The following is a 13,706-nucleotide window of genomic DNA, read 5'->3' on the forward strand; positions in this document are numbered from 1 at the left end:
AATAACCTTAATAATTAATTAATGATTTTCTTACAAATAAAAGCACTTTATTATGATATATTATAAGGATTATTATATTTTTAATATAATATTAAAAATTATTATTTTACGAAATTTATCATGTGAATTATAATAACAAATTGAAACGAACAATTAATAATCTAATGTATGGTAAATATGTAATTATATTTTAATTTATTTGCTAAAATTTTTAATTATTATGTAAAAACACATCGTATTCATTATATTTTATGACTCGTAGAATTTTTTAACATTTATTTAGTAACTAGGCATTAAGTCGATCGCGATTAACTGATGAACTATCAAGGCATTTTTAAAGTGACCGCCTTTACTAAGACCTACGATGCGCATATTAAAAGAAACTAATTGGTACATTCATGTATTATCCATTTGGCAACATTGATGTGAAAGAAATAGCTAAAAACATAAATTATATATAACTTTTAAGAAAAACGAAGTTTTTCTACTTCAAAATGACAATAACTTTTGGAATCTAATGGACGAAGACATTTGGTATAACCTTTGCAATCTAATGGACGAAGTAAAATAACTTGATTTTAAAAAAAAGTTGCACATCATTTAACATTGTTCTTTGGCTCTACCTATCTATGTGAATCTGCATTTCCAATGATGAATAGTTAAGACAACATATTGTTCCCATCTCGCAGATTACTACTTAGAATCCAGTGCAAGATTAGCAGGTAATGATTATGTATCGAGATATTCAAATTTGCCGGACTGTTTGCAGACTATTAACTAGAACGAATTTTCTATGAAAATTATTTATTTGTTAATGTTTTTGAGTCATTTGATATGAAATGGATCATTCGATATTATTATATTTGTGGCTACTATTATTATGTTTGTAGTTATATAGGTAAGTAAGTATTCCGTATTTATTACTAAGTTGTAATAAATATTGTAGATCATATTTTTAGCTCACCACACCTACGCTACTGGGTGGACAGCAACACCTTGAAAAAATTAGAAGTAGCACATACTCTGGAAAAATCTGCCCACCCCTGGAATAGGCTAATAATACTTTAATCGACATGACTGCCGGCGGCCCTGGCAGCTTTTAGACATTTGATTAATCAGAGATATGACAGTGTTTGATAAAAAAAAATAGTGCAATATCTTTGATTTAATAATTTCATTTAAAAATTTTGAGCAGTAAAAGAAATAAATTTTTACCAGTATCTTACTCTATTTCAGTTTGCTCTTGATGAGGAAGATAATCATTCTCAATGGGCAACGATCTAAATTTCCTCTTCTTGCCGTGAGTCAAAGACAGAGCGTTATGAGATATATTTATTTTTGGATTCTGCTCTGCCTGTGTGCCTGCTCCGGGGTTCAAGGTTCCAGTGGAATTGTGCCGAAGAGAATGAACGATGTCTACTACTGGGAACAAAATACAGCTGCCACACACAAACCTTCCAGTGTTGCCAAACATGCGGATCGAAAACATGCCAACCACGACGAGCATTCGAGCAGACGATTGTTCGGGTAAGTCCCTGCATCACGTGATTGATGGGTATTCGTTTGCTACATCATCAACTTCTTTACCAATCCAATTACTAACACATAAATATTTTTTTAGAAAAATTATCCTTTTTTTAAATTTTGATTATTGGTATTTTAAAAAGCATTTTTCAAGAATTAACTTGCTACAAAGACTGTAATTGGTTTTAGTACTAAGCTTTTAAATAGGAACACACTTGAATTTTACTTCTCTGTTGTCACAGTTCCGCGTGCCACACAAAGAAAAAAAAACGAAACTCATTTCCATCAGTGTCAGTTTCAAGGCAAGACTGTATTTCTGTTGTGGTTTGAAAGAAGTTATATGTTCGTACTTTAATATATCATCTTAGAATTTTTGTTCATATCAAATGATGTGTTAAAAAAATCATGGGAACCTTGCCATGATTTTTTTTAAAGTGAGTGGCATTTATGCCAGCTAAGCTTATTTTCATTGGCCGGAAACAAGAGATTGTTTTGTTTCTCTTCTAGCAACGGTGATTGTATTTTTTAAATATATTTTTAGAGAAGTAAGGTGAAATATTTTTAAAAAAAGGAAAAGTTTCTATGTTGCACTCATTTGATTATTGCTAATTTTTTTTTCAGCAAATATGATGCCTTTTTATTTTATATGGACAACAGCTATTTTAATTATTTAATTTTATTCTAAAAAAGTTTAAACGTAGAACTGTTAAATGTTGATATAATTTATTAATGCTCATATTAAAAATTAATAACTGTAATTAATAAATTTGAATATAATGAGTTAAAAGTTTTGAATTTATTACCATGTAATAACTGCATAGAATCGGTGTCTTGGCATACGGGTAGCGCGTCTTCCTTGCGATCTGCGCACCCGGGTTCGAGTCCCGGTTCGGGCGTGGTTGTTCTTCATCCATTTGTTCTACCTATGAGATTTGTGAAGGTGCCCCTTGTAAAAAGGGGCTGTGCAAGCGAATGTGATGCGTGAGTATCTAAGACGTACTCTTGGTCCTGATTGCCTCTACTGAAAAACAAGAGACTCATCCTTAGCTTAAAATCACTGCATGGCAAGTGCCATTAGAAATAGCAACTACATAGAACTTTGATTGTATCTGCAGTTATGTGTAGGTCAAAAGATTCTGTCACAGTAAGTTGTTAATAATAATAATTATGCATTATCTCAATATTTTTAAACCATTACTTTTATTATGAGAAGGACTTGAACAGTCACAAATTATATGAATCTTTCTCTATCGAATTCTGTTCAATAAACTTAGAAAAAATTAACAGTTTCAACGAAAAAACTCTTGTTAACAAAGTTTTATTTTTAAAATATATACTCAAGCACCTCACTATGACTAATTGAACGACATAAAATAAGAATTGCAGGAATTAATGAATTACTTTCTCTCACCAGCAATTTATTCCATTTAAATAATTCGGAATCTATACAGATAGATTAATATTATATAATATACATTGTATATTTAATTATTCACTATTTAATTACGAATTTATCTAATCGTTTTGTCACAAATTTTCTATTTGAAGTATTCGATATAAAAATTATAGATGGACGGAAAATCCTTAAAATTGGTTTGGAGACAAATCCATATTTTTCAAAAAAAGTCTTTACCAATCAGAAAATTAATGATGTAGCTAATAAACATATCAAAAGTCTTTATGTTTGATTGCTTTTTATCAAAAAACATTTAAATACGGAAATTATAAGCTTTTAATAAAATATTTAATTGAAATCATCATTGAAAGCTATGAAAAAAAAAGCAGCCAAACGATGTCATTATGTGGATGGAACGATTATATGACAATTATATGTAAATAATATCAAATATTGTATATCTTTATTATAAAGAAAATAATACAGAATAATACTTGTGATAAAGTATTCCAGATAAACATTTTAAATATTGAAGTACATTCTATTCTTTCAGTTTGATGTTTGTAACAGTCTAAGAACTCTATAAAAGCACTTTTCCCAGTATCTACGTCTATTTAATGTCTCTTTTGTCTCTTGATTGTTTATTTGAGCTATTTAATCTATTTGATCTATTAATTGATCTATATTGACTATCGGCGTTTGAGTGTTCTTTGACATTTCTATTCAGTTTGATTTCAGCGGATACTTTCCTTTCTCTGTCATTAGATGCTCTGTGCTTATATGACATGATAAACGGAACCTTTTAAAAAAATCTTGTTAAAGGCCAAAGGTGAAACCTTAAAATATACGAAATTTTCCTTACACACATTTCTCCCACGGGTAAAGATTTCGAGGAATGCATTTTAAGTTCCAAACAAAAACGTTTCTTTGTATTTTTAAGCTTTCTTTTTCTTCAAAACCTTAATGGCATAGTTTCAACCATCTTTTAATCATTTATAAGAGGAAGAAGTTTAGCAAGGCCTTGATGCAAGTACCAGCTGCTAAACAAACTATAGTTTGCGCAAACGGCAGTTATAATTTACGGCTCAACTTACCAACGTTTATTTCATCGGATGCTTTAAGAAAACCATATTTCTCAAAAGGAGCATAGGGACAGTAAATGGGTAAGGACAGAAAGATTGAAAGAAAAGTAAACCGTTCGTATTTCACCACAGGAGACTCAGTCGTAAATTAGCGGTAATTCTTCCTTCTTTTACTGCAGCTTCTAATACATAAATCGTTGGTTTAAGTTACGCAGAAAATAAAAACAGTTTGCGGTTTGTTATTCAGAGAATTATAGATCGTAAATGCTTTCTTCCCGCTTTAATTTTTTACCGACATCGTCGCATTTAATTTCTTAGCCGAGAGATAATGACCGGGAATGAGAGAGGAATTCATAAACTGACAGGAACGAGGATAACGTATGAAGGTCGCCGTGCAAGAATTATAGATAAATGCAACAGGTGTTGATGTGTCACATTTCAACATGAAATGCATTTCAGAAATCACTGAAGAGGAGATTTATCATAATTGTTTAATATAAATTACATTATCGAGTGAAAATTGCTCAACCAGCATAGATAAATGCATTACGTTGCCTATTTTACTTTTTTTCCCCCACTCAAATTTTGAAAGATCAAAATAAACGCTGAAGGTTATAAACATAATGCATTTTACTCTAATATTTAAAATAACATGTCCTAAGGAAATAGAAATTATAACGTAAATCTTTGAATTTTTTAGAAAACCGATCCACATTTTATGTTAATTTTTTTATAACACGCCATTGAAAGGCACGAGCTATCTCTCTAAATCTGTACCACTATCTATATTTAAAATAAAGATGAATGCATGTGTTTTGGTGCTCCACAGACTAGACCGTTTGACTCAGAGCTACCAAATTTGGTACATGTATACTTAACAGTTCAGGAAGGTGCACCTCTAAGCATGAATTTTTAATTAGAAATGTAATTAATTAAAAATTAAATTGAATTTCGAAGTTTTTCCTTAATAACTTCCAAAAATTATGATCACACAAAAATGATTCTTACATCAAGTTAAAATTCAAAAAAATTATATTTTTAATATATTTTAACCATATTTTTGAACAATTTATTTCGCACAAATTAAAAATAAAATTGAACCTGCACGAGCATCTTACGTGCGCATGGGGAAAAATTAGCTTTTATCAACATGTTGCTAACATATTGGAAAAAAGCCCAAATTAAAAAATAAGTTAATTGTTATTGCAACTTAAACCTAGAAAAGTTTAATTTTCGGCTCGTGACTGTATAAAATTTAAATAAATATGAAATGAGAAATTTTCTAATAAAATGAATGCAAGAATTTTTTTTCTCGCATTATATTATTAATCCAATAATTCAGTTTTGTTTAAGGTATGCATAGTTTAACATATACAGGAGATCCATTCTAATCAGGACCCAACGGCTAGTTCCCAAAACTTTATTGATTGGCGTATATGTTAATAAAAATGGTCTAAATGAAATAAATAATCATATTTTAATGCAGTTTGAATCAATAACTGTCCTGATGAATTACGATTTTAAAATTTTTATACAGATCCTCTGTTCTATGAGTCATATTTAATAGAATATTCTTGAGACACTAATATTTTAAATAAAATAAATTCCACTCTTTTATAATTAAAGTTGATTGAGTTATAAAAATTTAAATGCCTCTATTTTATTTTTATGAAACCGCTCCTTCGATCATCTCAAAGAAAATAGCCTATCAGCGCTTGGATTTTCCTTGAGATTGATTATCTAAAATAATAAAATTGTTCACTGCCTTAAAATAATGATATTCAAAGCTTTATAACTCGGTCAGACTAGATTGCAGAAGATTAAAACGTAACATTGTCAAGATAATGTTAGAATATGATTTATAGGATCTAAGGACTGTATAAAATTTGACTTTATAATTGTTTTCAGAAGTGCATTTATTGAGTGAAATAAATAAATAAATAAATATATATATATTATTAAAAAATATTTACTGCATTTAAATCTTTTTCAAGGTAAAACTGAATTTTATGATGAATCAGAGAAATTTCTATTGAACAATTCTTTGAAATATTGCATAAATTATATTAAAACATCTGTGGTACACGTAAGATACGGATTCGATTTTCTATAATCGTTATTTAAAAAAATATGCTTGGTTTCAACAAAAAAGTTTTCATGTTTATTAAAGTTTTATCTTTTCCATTTCAAATTCAAAGGGCAGCTGATCGTAAATTAGAGAGATATATAGTACTATGAACAAAACATCTTAAGGTCTTAATAATAATAAGAGTTATGTGATTACTGAAATATGAAGCTTAAAAATATTTTGCTAAAGAAGCTATTAAAAGACAAAGGTATATAAATATTTAATTGAAAATTTCAGAGAACATTACTCCTTTAGAGGTATGAGACGTGTGAGGATGGAACCTGGGACCTTTTGGTTAGCAGTCCAGTAACGGTCCGATTTTGCCAAAACAGCTGTTCGGGTAGAAGCGCTGTTACTGGCTTATATGCAATTCACCACACTCCGGGCGCACCAGCTTGTTGCCAAAGGTGACTAGTATTCAATAAAAAAACATGCGTTATTGAAAATAAATGAAAAAATCAATATCCTACACGATTGGTGAGCTGAAAATTTCTAAAGAACTTCCAAAGCATCCGTTTAACTCATGTTAGAGACAACATTACTACCATGGTCTTCTCTATATGTAAATTTGGGCGGCGTTCCTGAAGGTTACGAGAAAAGGAAAAAAAAATATTCTCTATACCGCATTTCTCATAAATTTCGATAGTGATTTATATATTTTCTCCCTTCGTTTTGAGCTAAACTATAGAGGCAAAGCGATCAATTTAAAGTCGGTTATCGAGGAAGCGTATGCTTTGTAATTTTGTTCTGAATTCGAAAGAAAAGCAAACCATTCATCAACCCCATTATCCCCGCTTGTCTCTTTAAGAAGTAATGGGCACTACTTAACTCGCAAAATACATGCTTAAGTCCTGGAGTGACGCGTCAAAACCTGTAATAAAGGGAGTCTTGATTACCGTGTTTGGTTGTACTTAATAATTCGCGGTTTTACTCCCAAGAATAGGCTTTGGAACACGTTTGGGAAATGCTCGACATCGTAAGATATTTTTTTCATTCATATCTATTTTATTTTTTAAGAATTCTGTCAATGAAACGTAAATGCTAAATAAATGACAGAGTTGTGAAGTGTGATTTGAATGAAATATTATTCTTTTATCTGAAATAGGTATTTAGATGTTTGAGATATAATTTTTGTAGATGTTAATTTGAGAATCTAGCAAATATTAGTAATCTTTGGAGATATTTTGATATTCCATTGTATCTCCTATTGGTATTACTTGGGGATAATTTTCTTATAAATTATTAGAAAAAGTTCAAGAAATGGATGGTAAAAAATGGAGAAATAATATATTAAAAAATAATATATTAATATATAACTTATTTACGAAGAATCGGAATAATGAGCTAAATAAGATCATCATTGCATAGCATCATTGCATGGCCTTAAATACATCATTGCATAGCCTTAAAAGTTAATGTAGAATGATCCGCTCTTTATATAAAGGAAATTTTTAATTCCAATATTACAATTTATGCAACAAATAGTCTTACCAGCTTTGGCAAAGTTTTTATCAAACTCAAGTTAGAATGTCAAAAAATTATCTTTTCATTTTGGACTTCGAACAGAAGGAGTACCCTTCCCCCGAAATTTTTCCACATGCTCCCTATTAATTCCCACCTTCTCCTCTCATAAAACTGTGGACCATGGACAAGGCCGTGAACATCACGAGTGATCAGATTTTTATTTTTCAGAATCTCTTATATGAGAGCTTTGTTCTTCGTAGTACATTAAAAAACATTGAGTATGTGCATTTTGGTCCCTTTTTTTTCCACCGATTGAAATCAAAATTTAAAATAGAATTATAATTTTAGAAGCAAGATTGCAGACCAGATTTAATTTATTCAAGTCATTTCGTTTTAGAGTTATCGCATTTACGTACTTGCGAAAATACTGATTAACAAAACCACAACCCTGTTCGATTCCAATTTTAACCCTCCAGCTGCTTATCCCGCGATTTCCACGGGTTGGCAATCGGTCCATTTCCTATTGCATCCCACTTTTTTGTAGTTTATAGTGTTTGTTTTTACGATTACAAATTTTAATTATATCATATTATTACTGTGTAACAGTATCAGTTTATTTTGTTTGAAAGATATTTGAACTTATTTGCTAACTCGGCATCTAAATAGTGATTTTAAAAACTGAACAGTCAGAGGATTAATACGAATCTTAATTATTGTTTGTAGCTTAGTAAAAAAGTAATGGATTGTAGCTTTTTTAAAACAGTTTATTGTGAAACTCAACAAAGATATGCTAAATAAATTAATAAGCATTAAAATGTTGTAACATTAGATCATACCCTCACTAAATACTGAGGTAAATGTAAACAACAGTAAATCATAGAATTTCGTCTCCTGCTTAGTAGAAGAGCATCCACCTCTTGGTCCAGCTCACAGAGAAACTCAGTCTGAACTGAGGGAGTTTCCTTTTTCGCCACCCCAGGAGGGGCTGGCGCTGCAAGTGAGCGTAAACACCAAATTTAATTTATTCAAGTCATTTCGTTATCGTGTTTACATACTTCCAAAAATACAGGCTGACATAACAACAACTCTGAGAAGATTTGGTTTCAAATTTAATAAAAATCTACATTATGATGCTAAATCTATATAAAAAACATTATTTTTTTTATCTCTATATGTTTCCTAGTTATTGTCTTCACTTGCATTAAAAATAGATTTCGTTCAAAATTTGATAGATATCTTCAAATTTCTTGTAAAGACTATTACGAATTACAGTGTCTAAAGAGTAGGCGATGCTGTGTGTATTCCATTTCATTTGTATATATTATATTCTCTTTCTTGTACATTGCCTTATTCTGTAAATACTTCGTGCAACAAACATATGTGTTTGATAACTCTGGAATTTTCTCTTAGCAAGGAATAACATGATATGCAGGCCAGTTGTAGAGAATAGGCTTCCTACAGGGACCATATACCGAATTTCATCCGTCCAGCTCAAAGCGTTTTGTGTTATTGCATTTACTCGCAGACAGACAGAAATAATTTCAAAAATATGTTTTTCGGACACAGAGAAGTCTAAAATGTGGAGAGTAAACAAAACCTCGAATTTGAATTTTTTGACGGCCATAATTCTCTCTTTCTGTACTTCTTATATAAAGAAGCAAAAAGTAACAGAAGGCGTACTTTTCATAGAAGCTGTATCAGGCATTCCGATCACAAAAGTTACTTCCCCCTCCCCTTTTTGTTCTATTTAAGTAGGAAAACAGGAGCTAATTTTTAGAGAAAATATTTTTATACCAGAGATATTATGGGAGACGTGTAATGTTTCAGAAAGAGAAGTAAAAATTCACCCGACTCTCTCTCTCTGTCTCACTGAGCTCTTGCGCTGAGTGACTTTCAATGTCTCTGTTATCCAAAAACAGCTTGTAATGTCAGAGCAAAAAAAAAAAAAAAAAGTGAAAAAAAATAGCAATCACTCAAAAAGTTGTCTGTGGCTTAAAAAAAGAAAAGTTCAACGACCTCTATTGTAAACGAGCAGTAGCAATGGAAAATTTAAACTTTAACAGAAAAAATTTGAGTCATTTTCCATGCTATGAAGGATAGAAGAATATTTTAACCACTAATTACGAATATAATTTTGACTTTAGCTTTCTCGTATAAGGAGTATGCAAAGATAAATTATTTTTCATTCATCCTTCAACCAGAGGAGTCAATTCAACACTTCGGTTAGAGCAAAATTTGAACTCGACATTTTTTCGAATTACTTCTTCTCAGACTTCTCTGTCTGAGAACACACGATATTTCAAGAATGTTTTGAGCTATACTGATGAGATTTGATATGTGATTTTTGAATCAAATTCATAGAAATATACATATTCTGACGGAAACCCATTCAAACAAAGGCCGTCTGTCTGTCTGAGAACACACGATAACTCAACAATACTTTGAGCTAGATGGATGAAATTTGATATGTGATTTTTGATTCAAATTCATGGAAATGTACATATTTTGATAGAAATCCATTCAAACAAAAGTCATCTGTCTGTCTGTCCAAGTTTTTGATATGTCTGTCTGTCTGAGAACGCATGTAGCTGAACAATGCTTTGAGCTAGACGGATGAGATTTGATATGTGATTTTTGAATAAAATTTATAGAAATATACATATTTTGGCGGAAATCCATTCAAGCAAAGGCCGCCTGTCTGTCTAAGTTTTTGGAGGATTCGATAACTGCAAGATGTAAAGAGCTATATGGATAAAATTTGGTTCGCAGATTTAACATCTAAAGTGTAGATTCCTATCAAATTTTTGAACCTAATCTGTTGGTAAATTGGCCATCTGTCTGTGTATATTTCCACGTGCATGGTAAATCTATAACTCAAGAAAGCAAAGATTAACATAAGTGAAAATTAGTACATAGTTTTGGCACTTGAAATGAAGATTCTGTTCAAACTTTGGACAAATACATAAAAGACTTAATTGCCTGTTGGTCTGTACATTTACGTGCATGAAAATACGATAACTTAAAATCGGACAACTTAAGTTAATGAAAGTCGGTGTATGATGCGATTGTGGTACTAAAATCGTTCTTTCTAAAGTTTTCTTTTCTGTCACCCCCCCCCCTCCCCCAAAAAAAAGAAACATTCAAAAATATGAGACCCGTGTTGAAGTTAATTTTTGAATTTTAAAACGTTCTTAAATACATATTCTACAGATAATAATTTCCGAAATCATCGCAGATAAAATGGAACAAGTAAACAATTTTAAAGAAAATTGTTTCAAATCCCGTATAATAAAATATTTTTTTAAAGAATTTGTTCGTGTTCATTCTTCATCGATACTATTCAACACAAAACACCCATAAAATCATTTTTGATCTTTATCATAAACGACATATATTTGCAAAAGTACAGTATAACTTGAGTTAAGAACTCTCTCGACTTCTTTTCTTTTCTCCTTCTTCTTCTTTTTTTTTTAATGAAAGTTGAACTTCCACTGGAGGCACATCGAAATTCCTTTTGTCAAACTCTCCTCCCCTTCTTAATTTGAGCGCGTAAAAGTGTCAAAGCAGGACGTTCGATTGCTTCTGCTTTGAGCTCTCGAGAATCTGGCTGCTCTTCTTTAAAAAAAAAAGTGTATTAAGATTACACAGTATCAAAACGTGCGACGTGCCGCCAAAGGAATCGGGCCTCAAACAAGGGGTTTTATGGCTACTTATAGTCACGACAGCTCCTTTTACTTTCTGCAGCCTTCTGATAGCTCTACAAAGAAACCGTTTAGTGATTACAGAAAGTGACAGTAATAACTTTTTTTCTTTACTCTTCAGGCAATTTCTCCGTAACACTCTCATCGTGTTTTCTTAAAGCTGATCGTGAGATTTTTATCTGTAATCGCTTTCATTTTTATTTTATGCTATGCATTATCAAGGACTGTTTCGGGTTTCATATCGACTCTTTTAAATGATTGGATGAGGTAAAGCTTTTCTAAATAATCATCATAGAGATATCATTGACAGCGATATATAAAAAGAAGTTTAATACAAACAGTGGCTGATTAAGGTATTTTGCGGCTTTAGCTAGTGCATTTCATGAAACCCCCTCTTTTCGTAAATAGTGCAATTTAGTTTCACATTTCAACATGTTTTTAGGCTAATCAAAATGTTAATATGTTATTTTAGTTATTTTTTTATTCTTGTAATTTTGTGGAAATATCTATGGTTTTATTTAATTATTTTAAATAAGGCAGTAAATTTTTGAAGTATTAACTATAGACTCTATTAACATGATCAAGTAATGAAAAATTAAAATACCAATATCTTGTTAAATATATTACATATATTTTAATTTAGTTAATAAGGATTTTAATAATACAATGCAAACATACATTTTTTTCGATTCATAAACGTTTCATTTCTTATAAATTTATTTGGTGGTTTAAAAGAAGTTTAATACTGTGAAAAAAACTGTGGTTAATTAAGTTAACCACAGTTTTTAAACTAACTTGTCTGCGAACTTTTTTCAGTCCAAGGTTCCTAGTCTGCTGCCTAATTGGAAATATAACATTGAATTCAAAAATGGATCAAACACAATAGAATATATATTTGTATTTATTTTCTTGTAGTGTAAATAATAAATAACTGTTATCTCTACATTTGTATGAATGTACTTTTTGTATTAACATGACGAAATTGAATCGTGTATGCGTCTTTCAAGAATTTGGGAATTATTTTTCTTCAATCCTTTATAGGCTTTGGACATTTTTTTTTTGTATTTTTATGTATTTAAGAATTTGGAATTATTCATTTTAGCTAGTTCTAAGGAGATAAATATGTGATTTTACATTTCATGCAGGACGCTTTTTTAACATACTAATTGTATGTATTTTTTTCAATGTAAAAAAATTTTCCAAAAATACATTTTGATATGTTATAGCAATCTGCAAAAATTTTTAAAAATCCGACTTTTAATTAAAAAATTTAATTATTATACTATAAGCAGTCTGACATGCAAAAAATAGGGATGTTTGATTTTCTAACGCAATCCATTTTTGAATTGCTAAGGTTCATTGCACATTTTTTAATCTATAATCTTTAAAACTGGGATTTGCTCTCAATTGCAGAACTTGATTCCATACTTAGACCCATTGTATTGCAATTTTCAGAATTGTTTCAGCATTTGTATACATTTTTTTTTTTAGTTTTTACTGAAAATTTCTATTTCTTTCTCATGTAGTCGACATGTGTGTACTGAAAACAAGGTGACAATGGTTCCCGTGAAAGAAATGCATTCTTATTGCAAACCTGCCTATCAATCTTATCTCAGAAGATGTGACAAAGATAGTTCTAGATATTGTTCGGGCTACAGGTCAGTATGAAACTATTTTAATCACATTTACTTTATTTTAAAATTCTGAAATTATAGAATTGTGCTATCCCATTGGTATAATTTTCCCATAAGAATTTTCTAAAACTAAACTGGTATGTTTTAAATTTATTTCTTCCCTCCTGTGTCTCGATAAAAGAATATATTACTGCATGGAATTCATTAATTTAGTTTTTGTAATTTTTCCTTTTTAAACATCGCGATTACTTTTTAAGACAGACACCTTAATTTTGTGCCGTAATGGGAATAAGAAGACGAATCTTTAGTCTTTGTTCCTTCTGCGCAATTACCTCCACTGCTATGACGAAACTGAACCTTGTAACTGAGGGGTTGGGTTATGGCCGATGTAAGTTATTACGACTTCACTGTCTGTTTCCACTTATGCTGTCATGAGGATGATTACTCAGATTAAACTGAAATACCTAGGTTTTAGCAGTGGTTAATTCTTTTTGGTCATCCCTCTCTGATCTTCCATGCCTTACCAAAAGAAAGAAAATTTTGCACCCGATGATTTTAACCAGGCTTTAAAAAAAAAAAAAAAAATTGTTGCAACTGGTGCAGCTGATGAACTTCGGAGTTCTGAAAATGGGACTCTGCCACCCACAAATTGTGGACCTCCCTGGAAACTTCTAAGCCACGAACTTCAGTTATTCAAAAATTTAAAAAATGTTAAATGCTTCTTCCTTGATCCTTAAAAGGATTTTAAACTTGTCCTTCCAGAGTTTTCTGATATTT

General features: G+C 30.7%; 1 protein-coding gene across 3 annotated transcripts in view; it reads left to right on the forward strand.

Annotated features, from left to right (window-relative positions):
• LOC129963435 (epidermal growth factor-like protein 8) overlaps positions 1-13,706 on the forward strand; it is a 48,135-nt gene that overhangs the window by 20,483 nt on the left and 13,946 nt on the right. For all 3 annotated transcript variants that reach the window (XM_056077798.1, XM_056077795.1, XM_056077796.1), the window contains exons 2-3: positions 1,237-1,527; positions 12,822-12,953. In XM_056077798.1, coding sequence (XP_055933773.1) covers positions 1,247-1,527; positions 12,822-12,953 — 413 coding nt within the window. In that variant the 5' untranslated portion in view covers positions 1,237-1,246. The remainder of the gene's footprint in view (positions 1-1,236; positions 1,528-12,821; positions 12,954-13,706) is intronic.

This window comes from Argiope bruennichi, chromosome 3 (assembly GCF_947563725.1).
Source record: "Argiope bruennichi chromosome 3, qqArgBrue1.1, whole genome shotgun sequence".
Taxonomy (NCBI): domain Eukaryota; kingdom Metazoa; phylum Arthropoda; class Arachnida; order Araneae; family Araneidae; genus Argiope; species Argiope bruennichi.